Here is a 12,201-nt window from a genome sequence, read left to right as displayed (position 1 = left end):
CAAGCTTCAGTGTTTAAAAGATTATTTCAATTTTAAATATCAATCAGCTGCCAGAACTAGAAAATGACAATGTAAAAATATAAATTGACGTTAAACATTTGTCATTTACACCTCCCACATAAATGTGAAATCATCCATAATTAAGCAAGAACAGAATATGACTACAGTTATCAAAACGTTTATTTCTACTCAAGTGAAAAAAACAAAAAAACAATACATTGAACAATATTACATCTTGCACGGGGTAATGCGAACTTAGCTTTTAATGTTTAATGACCATATTTCCTTGTGAGTCTTGAGTAAAAAGCATCTCTTCATCTTCGGGCTCTTCTAGACATTTTATTTCAGTTGGGAGATGAACACTTACATTACTCTGATCTCTGAATGGACTCCGAGTTTGAGGACCTCGGTGGGCAATCACTCTGATGCCTTGAGAATCTTGAGTGAACAACATGCTAAAATTCTCATCATCGCTCTCGTCTCTAAATGACTGCAATTTCAGTTTTTTCCTTGGACTGCTTTTGGGTTTTGTCCATTTGAACGGCGAGTTGAGAGATCCCTCTTTGAGATTAAGTGGTTCCGACTTTGTATTATTTGATATAATTTGAATTTGTGAGTCAGGCATAGTCTTCTTCATGGATTTGGGAATGGTATTTTCTTTGTCATTTTGCAGAGAAAGTCTTTTAGATCTTTTCTGAGTGGAGATTCTCCATTCGGCATCAAGCAAACTTTCTCCAAACAAATTTAACTCATTCTGAGATCCAGGGCTTCTTAGGAAATTAGGCTCGGCGTCTTTGTGGACACCATTTAGGCTTTGGGTCTTTAATTCATGTTGGTCACAATTAGCTGAGGGTGAAGTGCGCTCGAAAGTCTCTTTTTTCATTCGGGGACTTTTATCCCCTAATGATGATTCTTCTCCACTGTCACTGATTATGTTTTGAGACGACGCATGGCTTTCTGCATCTTCTTTCTCCCACCACATTAAAAGCTGTGGCTCAGACAGTTGGTCATTTCCTTGCTTATAATCCGCATCACACCATTGCGGTTCATTATCAAAGTCACACAACTCTGGTGTCGCACATTTGGTCATTACAGAAGGGAACGCAGATGGAAAACATGCCTCCTGTGCACCTGCGTTTGGTCCTCCAGTTGTGGATATTTTGTGAAGAACTGTTGAAAAAAATTAAAAGTTTACAAAATAATAAGTGTTCATTAGGTGGTACATGAACATGATGGGTGTGGATGGTGTAAACGTACCCCTGCGTTGACCCGTAAAAAAGTTTGATATCGAGCTTTGTTTTGTTTTTGGCATTTCCACTTTGGTCTGAGTAAAGTTGAGAGCGACAGCCACATTATACCCTGCTCCATCTGCCAAGGGGTTCAGCAGTTTGGAAATGGGACGGGCTGAGCGCTTCTGTAAAAATGAACACGAGAATAAGATGTTAAGAGAATTACAAATATGAAAAATAGCATGAAAGAAACCGAAGCATGCACACTGTCAATCTGTTACTACACAGTTATACCTTTTTGGCTTTTCCTTTCAGTTGCATTGTGTCCAGCCACACACCACAGTCCTCCTTATTCTGACCGCTGTTCTGGGCTGCTGCGTTTGAGGTTTTCATTGTTTATTGTTGTAAACCTGAAGAGAGAAACAGAGAACCACATAAGAACACTGGTATGCATTATAGCTGTTGATGCTGTTTTAGCTAACCAGTTAGCCAAAAGAAAGAGATGGAATCAATACAAGCTTGCCCTTACATGAAATGCCCTGAATAAGTAACAAAATACAACATAAACAGTACAGTAAATGCATGAAGTTTCAGTAAATTCTCACCAAATTCTCCCCTTTCCTCCTCGGGCTTCAGTGTTGTGGGGTTGTTGTTTGAGCCTCGCGCCTTGAACGCAGGTACACGATTCATTTGACTGCGTAAAACTGTACAAAATAGTTTAAATATTTCAACAAGAACGCCACAAAGCCCTTATTTTATTTACATATACTCGTCAAAATCTAATGAATGATAATCCTGTTCCTCAAAAGTAATTAAAAATCCAAAAGTGAGGCAAATGAACAGACACCTAATATGTGACGTCAGAGGGTCCTCTCGGTGAGGGTGTGTGTTTACGACAGAGCAACTTGCTAAAAGGTAATGTACCCACTTCATGTCGTTTTTACCAGTAAATGCGAGCTAACCACACAATTGAATGACATTTGTATTCGTTATAATCTAACAACGACTGGTAAATGTGGACTGAAATATAATCCTCAATGCCTGTATCGTACAACCAGGAAGTAGCTTAGATTGCTAATTTAGCTAGCACCGTTGAAACAATATTGCTCAATTATTAGCCTACTGCATGTCAAACTTGGTCGACATATTATGTTTTACGTATTAAATAATTGCTTACCTTATTGTGAGTGTTTCGTGTAGTCAAGCATAATCGTATGTTGTGTTGGTTATGACGTTGCTCCATTGTTATGAGCAGGCGAACAAGCATAATAGGTTTTAAATATGGCGTTGGTCTGAACAAATGTTTTGTTTATATATTGAATAAACTGAACCATCGCTCAGTGAAGCAAGTTACATATCAAATGTTGGTTCTTTCACAATAATGGTGGTTAAGGTGTTATTTTGTGTGTTGTTATTTTGTTTTATTTTAATATATTGTATATATCTTTTTGTTTTTCCCACGACAGATTATATATTTGCTGCGAGCTGCATCATGTTTCATGGGATTCCAGCGACAGGAGGAGGCGTTGGAGGTACAATATATTTATTGTTAATGAAGGGAGGCATACTTTTAAACATTTACAGTACAGGCCAAAAGTTTGGACACACTTTTTATGTTTTGGCTTTTCTTTATTCTCAACATTATTAACACACTACGATTCTCATTGAAGGCGTTAAACTATGAATGAACACATAGGATTACGAAGGAAACAAAAACAGGTGAAAAAAAAACAAATTAGGGCTGGGCAATATGGACCAAAAGTCACATCCCGATATATTTAGTTTGAATATCGATATACAATATATATCACAATATTTTTTCTGCAAAGTGAGAGCTGTGAAATGAAATGAAATGCCAGCGAGTAGTTTTATTTAAAATTCACAATGAAATGTAAACATAAACACTGTATAACAAAGCTCTGTAAGGTGCACATTTAATTAAAACAATAGCTTAAATGAAAATTAGTTCTATAATAGAATAGGTCAAACTTTTTTCTAGATAGAGAGATAGATAGATAGATAGATAGATAGATAGATAGATAGATGGATAACAAAATAAAGAGCTCAGTTTAAGATTAACCTTTTTAAAAATCAGCTTAAGATTACCTGTTTATTTTTAGCTTAATATCTCATTTAAAAATATATCGATATATCTTCTTAAATATCGATATATTGCCAGCCCTATTGCAAATATGTTTTATATTCTTCAAAATTGCCACCCTCAATTCTTGTCATTTTCTCCATGAGCTTCATAAGGTCGTCTTCTGAGATAGTTTTCAACATGTTTGAGAAGTTGAAAGGAAAAACGAATACATAAAGAAGCGTTTCCAAACTTTTGGTCTGTACTGTATGTACACCCAGAAATGTAGTTTTGATTATGAAAATTATTTTACAGCTCCAGCAAATAAACCTGAGCTATATGAGGTAAATAAAATGCATATCTTCTCTCTGTAAAAATGCTTAAAGGTATAGACCATAACATGAAATGAAAAAAAATAAAAAAATAAAATCCAGAATACATGTCTTTGTTTCTAATATACAATCATTTGTCATTTTCAGGAAGTAAAGCTTTATAAAAATGCGAGGGAACGTGAAAAGTAGGCTGCATCTATGGGTATGCATAATATAGGTCAATACAGCGCAGTTAATGTGTCTTCTTTTTAAAGGTATGATAACATGGCAGAATTGTTTGCTGTTGTCAAAACACTTCAGGCCCTTGAGAAGGCTTACATCAAAGACTGTGTAACACCGAATGAGTAAGTTGATAGAAAGCTCTGTGTAACATTGCCGCTCGTCGGCTTCTGTCTCTGTCTCAGAATAATACATTAGATCGATTTGTGTTGTTACAGATACACAGCCTCCTGTTCCAGACTCTTGGTTCAGTATAAAGCTGCTTTTAAACAGGTGCAAGGATCTGATGTCGGATCCATTGATGACTTCTGCAGGAAATACAGAGTGAGTAGATGGATTGTTAAAGTATGTATTTTACTCTTATTTTACACTTTTATTTATGTATTTTTGCTTTATAGCTTGATTGTCCACTGGCAATGGAAAGAATTAAAGAAGACCGTCCAATTACAATCAAAGATGACAAGGGAAACTTGAATCGCTGCATTGCAGATATAGTATCTGTAAGTCCATATCTTTATAAGGCTGTAATCTCAATTAGAACAAATGGAAATACGGGTTAGGTGCCAGTGCTAATAAAATGCTGTCTGTTGCAAGATCTTCGGTCAAATAGGTTGATTGTTGATTAAAAAAAAAACTGCTTAAAATGTTGGCTAATTGTTTTCTCCTCCTCTAAAATCTGTAGTTGTTTATCACTGTTATGGACAAATTAAGACTGGAGATCAGAGCCATGGATGAGGTTTGTTTATGATTCCAAATGGTTTTCACTTGGTAATAATATCATAATAGCTTAACCAGAATCCTTTTCGTTGTTATAGATTCAACCGGACTTACGAGAGCTAATGGAAACAATGAACAGAATGAGCAACATGCCACCAGACTCAGAAGCAAAGGACAAAGTTAGTCTCTGGTAAGGACCTGCATTAATTGCTGTAAAAGTGATCAAATGGAAATGCCTAAAAAAAATTAAAATCCAAAGTTTCAGCTTCTTTGATTTAATTATTCTTTTATTAATGTATTTATTACACTAAGCGTTGCTGTCCTGTTTCCTCTCTTCAGGTTGACCACGCTCAGCAGTATGTCAGCCTCAGATGAACTGGATGATAATCAGGTGCGGCAGATGCTGTTTGACCTGGAGTCTGCCTACAATGCCTTCAATCGCTTCCTACACTCCTCCTAAAACCTAAAAGTGCGGTAGTCCGTCAGTTCGGTGTTGAGTATTTTGAGAAACATTCTTCAAAGATGGATGAAGAGATGTTTATTTTCGGGATCCCCAACATAATTAGCAATGACCTTTATTGTTATATTCCTGGTGTTCTGAGGCATTTTCAGACACGGTCTACGTTCTTGCCGTCTTACAGGTACATTGTGTTTTTCGAATAATTTATCAAACGTTCGATAAATTATTCACAGACATTTATTCCATTCTTCACTTATCAACAGTTTACTTCAATCTTTGTACTGTAATATAAGAAAAGTAATCTAATTTTCTACTTAAGACTTTCAAAACACCATCTTAAAAGTAGAATATAATAACGTCCTTTTGAAGAATAAGTTTGTAACAGCCAAAGCTTTTACTGTTGTCCAATTATGTCTGGTTAAAGCATTTATTTTTACAATATACACACACCATAGTCGACTCTAGACATGCATGTGGCAAGCGTCTATCACAGGTATCAGGGAGATCAATGATGAATGATTTTGTGGAGGGTTGTCACAGTCCTTGTAGCTCTGGTCATGTCTTTTTAATTTGTGTAGACCTTTACTTGTTAACACTCTAATCAGTACTTTGTGTCGTTGGGTTTGGCTCCAATGGTCAGAAAATATGTGGCCACATTTAAACCCATAGACAATTATTTATGAAGATTTATAGTATGTAAATAATAGTTTTGATTTTTAAGTGAAAGCATGTAACACTTTTTTTTTTTTTTTTTTGAAATAAACATACAAAAATCTGTGTCTACGTGTCTATGAATTTATGCCCTCCTAGTTAGCTGGGTTTGGTGTGTGTATAGCAACTTGAAACCCTCCTCTTCTCTCCTTTCGCCCTCCCTCATGTGCATATTTACTACACATGTATTGTGCTTTACAAGCCTCAGGTGACTAGATTGTCAATCGGCACCATCAGCCCTTCTGACCGCTATTCACTCGGGCAATTACATTCACACATGCAAAGTGGGTGAAGTGTATTGCCCAAGGATTCACACTCGTAGGAGCGGGGATTTGAACTGCCTACCTTCCAAATATAAGTGATCCCATTTTACCACCAGAGCCAACACACTGGAATCTGTATGTGCGTAATTTACAGTAATACATCCATTTATGCTATTTGGAACCAACTTCTTTTCTGAAAACTTATTTTGATCTTGAATTGTTTTTATTGGCTGTGTTGATCTTAGATTGGCGTCCCTCAGTGTTAAAACTACACTCTGGCCCATGTTTGGACCTCCGCGCTGACTTTGGGAACCACTGACGCGCGAGGCTCCTTTAAGGCGCAGTACGCGTTTCCACGACGACAAATAATGACAAAACTCCTGCTCTCGCCTGTTTGCTGTGGCACCTGGACCATCTCTAAACAGGGGATTAACAGGTTTATAACGAGCCCTTAATCTGTGCCATTTTATTCATTGTTCGAGATGAGGATTATTTGCTGCTTTGACACCGAAAGACATGTTAGAGACGGCAACAGGGAAAGCAGGGTTTAGTCAGAAACACCTCGTCGCGGTCGTTTGAAAAGATTCAGAAGTTTGGGGGGAAATCTGAAACTTCATGCGGTGCTGTCTGCCAGATTCGGATGATTTACAGTATATTTTCTGTTGGTAAACGGTGATGGTCTACAGAGGGTCACGCATTTGAAAAATGTACAAAAAACATGAAGCGACACCCGTCTCTGAAGTCGAAGAACACATTTCACAGAAGTATGAGATCAGGAGGAGGCTTGGAAAAGGGGTGAGTAAACAGTTTTTAAGATGATAATTGTCAAAATGCATATGCCACAGGTGATTGTTGTATGATGACGCACTGTGTTCATAGCCTTGCCATCCATCCACCCATAGTATACAGGTTGTATTTGCATCTTGCTTACTGAACTTCGGCCTCTAGGCAAATTCCTGAAATTCTCCAGACTTTGTGTTCCAATGAATAACCACGTGTTGTAAAGCATGGAATTATTTACGTAAGATTTGGTCTTTTGTACTTCTCAGTGGTGCTGAGCAGAATGTATGTCCAAAAACAACTTTGTTTTTCCACAGACCTCCCCGGGGACTTTAAGGGACCAGGTGGTTACTGCCACGTAGCGACATCATATTGGTTACTTAACAGAGTTATACCTGGGGGCTCTTGTAACACCAGTTTGACAGCTGCTCAGCCTGACTGGAAAACTGATGCTGTCAGTCTGTAACTCCTCTGATCTAATGCACTGCCTTTACACCTGGTATAGGCTATATCTTCTCCTGTATGAGGAGTGAAATGTGTCAGTGCCACGATCAGATTACTATTCAGAATTCTTGCCATTTTCTTTTCCTTATTAATTTTCTCTACAAAATCCTCTGAAGACACCTTCCAGACATCCATGAAGCAACCAGCTAATTTGTTCACAGTAGCTCATAGGCCTACATTACAGTGTACCAGTGTTAATTTTGACAACATATTTTAATTTAGTTTTAGTCTTTTGACGAAAATGTAATTCGATTTTAGTCTAGTTTTAGTCAAAAAAAATCTTTCATTTTAGTCTAGTTTTAGTCGACTAAAATTGCAAGTAATTTTATATTATTTATATTATTTTTTTGCATTGATAATATTCATTATAATCATATTTAATCTTGTTCCTCTGCTTCATGGAGCTGCTCCACATGAACAAAGCTCAGAGCTGATACTTTGGCAGTGAATTTACATGATCTGAGGCTCTTTCAGACGGTCAATAGAAGTTTGGAAGTCTGGACATTTTAGTCATAGTTTTAGTCTCATGAAAAACTTTTAATTTAGTTTTAGTCCAATTTTAGTCGTCAAAAATAACACTTTGACTAAAATTAAGACTAAATATTTTAGTCGACGAAATTAACACTGCAATGTACAATAAAACAATATTTAAGATGGTAAAACGCTAATAAAACAACACAATAGTGATATAAGCATATAAAAAGCTACCAGATCCATTTACAGTAAAAAAAAAAAAGACACAATTCAATACACGAATGTGGAGTAAGGCTGTACAATAATACAAATCGGACATGAATGTTATAATGTCATCAGTTATGCAATTTTTTTAAAAACTTTTTTGCAGTTTATGTTTTTGCGCTTTGCTTCTGATTTTGTACTGGGGTTAAAGTTCTCTAACGTTTTTGTGTAACTTTCTGTCTTAGGCCTATGGCATTGTGTGGAAGGCAGTGGACAGACAGACAGGAGAAGTGGTGGCTGTCAAGAAAATCTTTGATGCCTTCAGAAACAGGACTGACGCTCAGGTGAGTACTTCTGTAGCCACTGAAATGAAAGTGTGTCAACTGTATTTGATCTTACAACATTGTAAATATTTATAGCCCTTCACCTGTGTTCATAGTGGGGTCAATCATTAAACTGGGCTTTACTTTAAATTGTCTTTTTTTCTTTACAGCGCACATTCAGGGAAATCATGTTCCTTCAGGTAAAACCGCTTGTGTTACAGTTGCATAAATCATCAGTATCTTTGACGGACAGCTATAGTCAACGCTGAAGTCTCAAATTCTCATTATTGTGTATTGTCTGGCTCTGTCTTTGTGTCATGTCCTAGACACTATACGCTTTCATTTTAACTGTGTTGACTTTCTAAAAAAAATGTTTTTTTATTAATCTATATTAAAATAAGCCTTTCCTTTGTCCAAGAATAATAGTGTTACCAGTTATATTTCATTAAGTAATGTCTGTCTTAGATTAAGCTAAGGATTAACTCCTGTAATAAGCTGAATTCCATCTTCTCCCATAAACAATCAAGAGATTTTGTTATGTCATCTACAGTATGTTGATGTCCTAACATGAGTGTGTAACCTTGACACGAGAAGCACCTGATATAACAACTCAGACAAAGCTGACAGTGAATGCAAGTCCCTGAATTTTTAATTCTGATTAATTTATGCAGGAGTTTGGAGGTCATCCAAACATCGTCAAACTTCTGAACGTCATCAGAGCCCACAATGACAAAGACATTTATCTCATCTTTGAGTATATGGGTGAGTGTTGAGGGCCTGCTAAAATAATGATCTGACACTGACAGTCTAAGGTGTGTAGTGTGTGCATAAGAGCTTTTGCACAATCTAGTCCACAAACATCTCTTTGCTGTTCAGTGGCACACCAGCCTTAAAGGAACTCTGGCTTTGTTTAGCAGTCTTATAATTCAGCACATACTTTTTTATGCATCTACCAATCAGATACTGACCTTCATGCAGTAATAAAGAAAGGCACTCTTCTGAAAGACATCCATAAGCGTTATGTGATGTACCAACTTCTCAAAGCCATCAAATACTTGCACTCAGGAAACGTCATTCACAGAGATCAAAAGGTAGAAAAGCTATATTTTATAAAGTCATTATTCCATCAACTCCCATTTTCCATTTGTATTTCAATGGACATATTTCTTACAGCCTTCCAACGTGCTGCTGGACACTGACTGTATAGTTAAGCTGTGTGATTTTGGCCTGGCTCGATCTCTCAATCAAATCCAGGAGGACAGTGGCAATCCAGCACTGACAGAGTATGTGGCCACAAGGTGGTACCGTGCTCCAGAAATCCTTCTTGGATCTGCCAGGTACAGACTAAATTCCCTACTACAGCATAAACTACATTCATGTTATTTTGCTGTGTGTCGGTAGTGTAAAGTTTGCTTGTCCTTAGGTACACAAAAGGGGTGGACTTGTGGAGCCTTGGCTGTATTCTAGGAGAGATGCTGCTGGGGAAAGCACTTTTTCCTGGGACTTCAACGATTAACCAAATAGAAAAGATTATGAGTGCAATACCACATCCCACTCCTGATGGTAAGCTAACCATATATTTTTGCAACTAATATTGTACATTCAAAATTAAACACAATATTTATTTGTAGATATTCTTGCAATCAAGTCTGAGTATGGATCTTCTGTCATTCAGAGAATGTTGCTGAAGTAAGAATATTTTACTTGGCCATGGCTGAAAAAGTAATAATGTAGACAATGATCGTTCGCTTAACAGTATTGCTGACCCTACCTGCAAAGCTTTTGGAAAAAATATGCCCCTCAGTGTCTTTTTTTTTTTAGGATATTTTAGTCCTTAGGCTTTTCTTGATAGAACAGCACAGGGCGAAAGGGATGAAGAGCAGGGAGAGAAAGTCAATTGCCATACTGCCATATGTGCAGCAGCCTTAACCACTAGACTCTCAACTTCAGTTCCTTTGATTTGTTTCTCTAAACTCTATGTTAACCTTGACCAGACCACAAGTGCCTTTGGAGGACCTCCTCCAGCCATCTGTCTCTGCTGATGCCTTGGACCTGCTCAAGAGGCTGCTGGTTTTTAACCCTGACAAGAGACTGACTGCTGAACAAGCCCTGGAGCACCCCTATGTTGCCAAGTAAGTCACACAGATGCTGCTTTTGTGCATTCTGCATCAAACGCTTAGGACCAATGATCATTTGTTTTTCATGATTGTGTTAAGGTTTCATAATCCGGCCCGGGAGCCTTCTCTCAACTATGAGGTCATTCTCCCAGTCGATGACGACATCAAGTTATCTGTAGTTCAATATCGCAATAAACTCTATGAGGTACAGAAAGTATGAAGCAAACATTCACCAGTAATGCACCTTTTTTTTAGCAGTTTCATTTTAAAACATAACAATTCTTTTGTTTTTGTCTTTCCAGATGATACTGGAACAAAGAAATCATTTGGGGATGCTGAAACTTGGCCATCCAAAAAGTGAAGCTATTGTAGGTGACAGCAACATGCTCACTGAAAAAGCAGATGGGGCTCCTACAGAACCAAGTTGCATTGAATCTGCTGGTGATCGTGGGGCACAGAAAGAAACTGGAAAGCCAGACAAGAATTCAAATGCAGTTATGTCAAAACCTGGGCCTACTATTGTTTCAAATGAGCTTGAAGCTGACAGGACAAATCCACCTCTTAGCCCTGCTGTGGCAAAACTCACATACAATCCAATCACACATGCCCCAAGTATGCAGCTTTTCACTGTAGAACTCCCGTTTATAGAATATTCAAAAGTAAAAAATGATCTTTACATTTTATGCAGATGGTTATGTTCGCAGTCCAGCAGGGCCTCCTCGATACTTCTACTCCTCTACAGCCAATCGAACTGTACCAGCATCCTTCGATGAGGGAGCAACCCCTCCAGCAGAGGGTACCGCTATGAACACAGTACGATTCTACTAAACATTATGAATATCTCACATGTGAAGTTATTATGTGTTTTGTTATCCATTCACTACCATCTTCTCTTTTTACCCTTTCTGAATTTGAATAATTTGTTTTTATAAGACCATGGATCAGATCAGTCATCGAGGGCGCTCAGCTCCATTGAACCAAAGCCGATCCTTCTCTTCAACCCTAAACCAAACACAAAACAACCCTCTAGTTCGTAAAGACGACTCTCTGCTGTCTACAGGACTATGCATCACGTCAGCCCGTCTGGTCGGCAAAATGTGTAATGTGATGCTTTTAAAAAAACTGCATTAAGACTTACATTTCTATTGTTATTTCATTTACAGAATCAGCGCTCACAAGCTCGTGACACACGGCCACCTGTCCGTTACAGCAAGAAAGTATTTCAGAATAACTGCAATGTTGCAGCAGCAGGAGACCCTCGGGCCAAGTTAGGCAGCTACTCTCAGGCCTATGGTACAATCAACAGAACGGACCTGGACAATCTGCTCAGAAGCCGGCCTCATCAGTAGCCTTTACTCACTGTGCAAGATGGCAGTGGTTGTATGGGATTAAAAATGCATTGTTAGATTTTAGAAAGTATAATTTATAATAGCATAATTGATCAACACTTGTATGTGATTTTTATTGAAAGTACCGACAGCTCTTTCTGTTTTGGAATATTCTAGAAATGGAAGTAGTTGTGTTGTGACTATGTACAATTACACAAAAATGCTTTATATAGAATATGGTTTTTACTATTTGTTGTAAATACTGTTATTGTTGTATGCAGTTGGGACATTAATGAAGAGTCATTAAACTATTATATGACGCCCGTTTAGTCTCTGTAATAATAAATAACAGCACATTTGGTTGAGTAGAAATAAACACACAGAACAGTGACTCGGACAGGATTCATGAGAAACAGATCAACACATGACCACATTCGCCTGGTGCTTGACTTACTCGATT

The 12,201-nt window shown here is 37.7% G+C and overlaps 3 protein-coding genes across 3 annotated transcripts; 2 read left to right on the top strand and 1 right to left on the bottom strand.

Moving 5' to 3' along the window:
- Nucleotides 1-247: 247 nt before the first annotated feature.
- On the bottom strand, nucleotides 248-1,640 carry aunip (aurora kinase A and ninein interacting protein). Its single transcript, XM_079571509.1, has 3 exons — nucleotides 1,524-1,640; nucleotides 1,258-1,414; nucleotides 248-1,170 (listed from the first exon to the last, which is right to left on the bottom strand). Exons 1-3 carry the CDS (start codon nucleotides 1,620-1,622, stop codon nucleotides 263-265), a joined length of 1,164 nt encoding a protein of 387 aa, XP_079427635.1. The 5' UTR covers nucleotides 1,623-1,640; the 3' UTR covers nucleotides 248-262.
- A 410-nt stretch (nucleotides 1,641-2,050) lies between these two features.
- Nucleotides 2,051-5,682, top strand: vps28 (VPS28 subunit of ESCRT-I). Its single transcript, XM_079571424.1, has 10 exons — nucleotides 2,051-2,144; nucleotides 2,696-2,761; nucleotides 3,625-3,653; nucleotides 3,789-3,826; nucleotides 3,896-3,985; nucleotides 4,079-4,184; nucleotides 4,259-4,360; nucleotides 4,543-4,596; nucleotides 4,676-4,767; nucleotides 4,917-5,682. The coding sequence occupies exons 2-10, from the start codon at nucleotides 2,722-2,724 to the stop codon at nucleotides 5,035-5,037; spliced, it is 672 nt and encodes a 223-aa protein (XP_079427550.1). The 5' UTR covers nucleotides 2,051-2,144; nucleotides 2,696-2,721; the 3' UTR covers nucleotides 5,038-5,682.
- Nucleotides 5,683-6,389: 707 nt separating this feature from the next.
- Nucleotides 6,390-11,959, top strand: mapk15 (mitogen-activated protein kinase 15). Its single transcript, XM_079571385.1, has 14 exons — nucleotides 6,390-6,806; nucleotides 8,219-8,317; nucleotides 8,467-8,496; nucleotides 8,968-9,058; nucleotides 9,257-9,387; nucleotides 9,470-9,633; nucleotides 9,720-9,859; nucleotides 9,928-9,985; nucleotides 10,291-10,428; nucleotides 10,513-10,618; nucleotides 10,716-11,025; nucleotides 11,102-11,226; nucleotides 11,347-11,499; nucleotides 11,577-11,959. The coding sequence occupies exons 1-14, from the start codon at nucleotides 6,717-6,719 to the stop codon at nucleotides 11,760-11,762; spliced, it is 1,821 nt and encodes a 606-aa protein (XP_079427511.1). The 5' UTR covers nucleotides 6,390-6,716; the 3' UTR covers nucleotides 11,763-11,959.
- Nucleotides 11,960-12,201: the final 242 nt, after the last annotated feature.

The sequence above is a fragment of the Gobius niger genome (assembly GCF_951799975.1).
Source record: "Gobius niger genome assembly, chromosome: 14".
Lineage (NCBI taxonomy): Eukaryota > Metazoa > Chordata > Actinopteri > Gobiiformes > Gobiidae > Gobius > Gobius niger.
The sequence above is the reverse complement of the archived record's forward strand: the minus strand, read 5'-3'. Positions and strand labels throughout refer to the sequence as shown.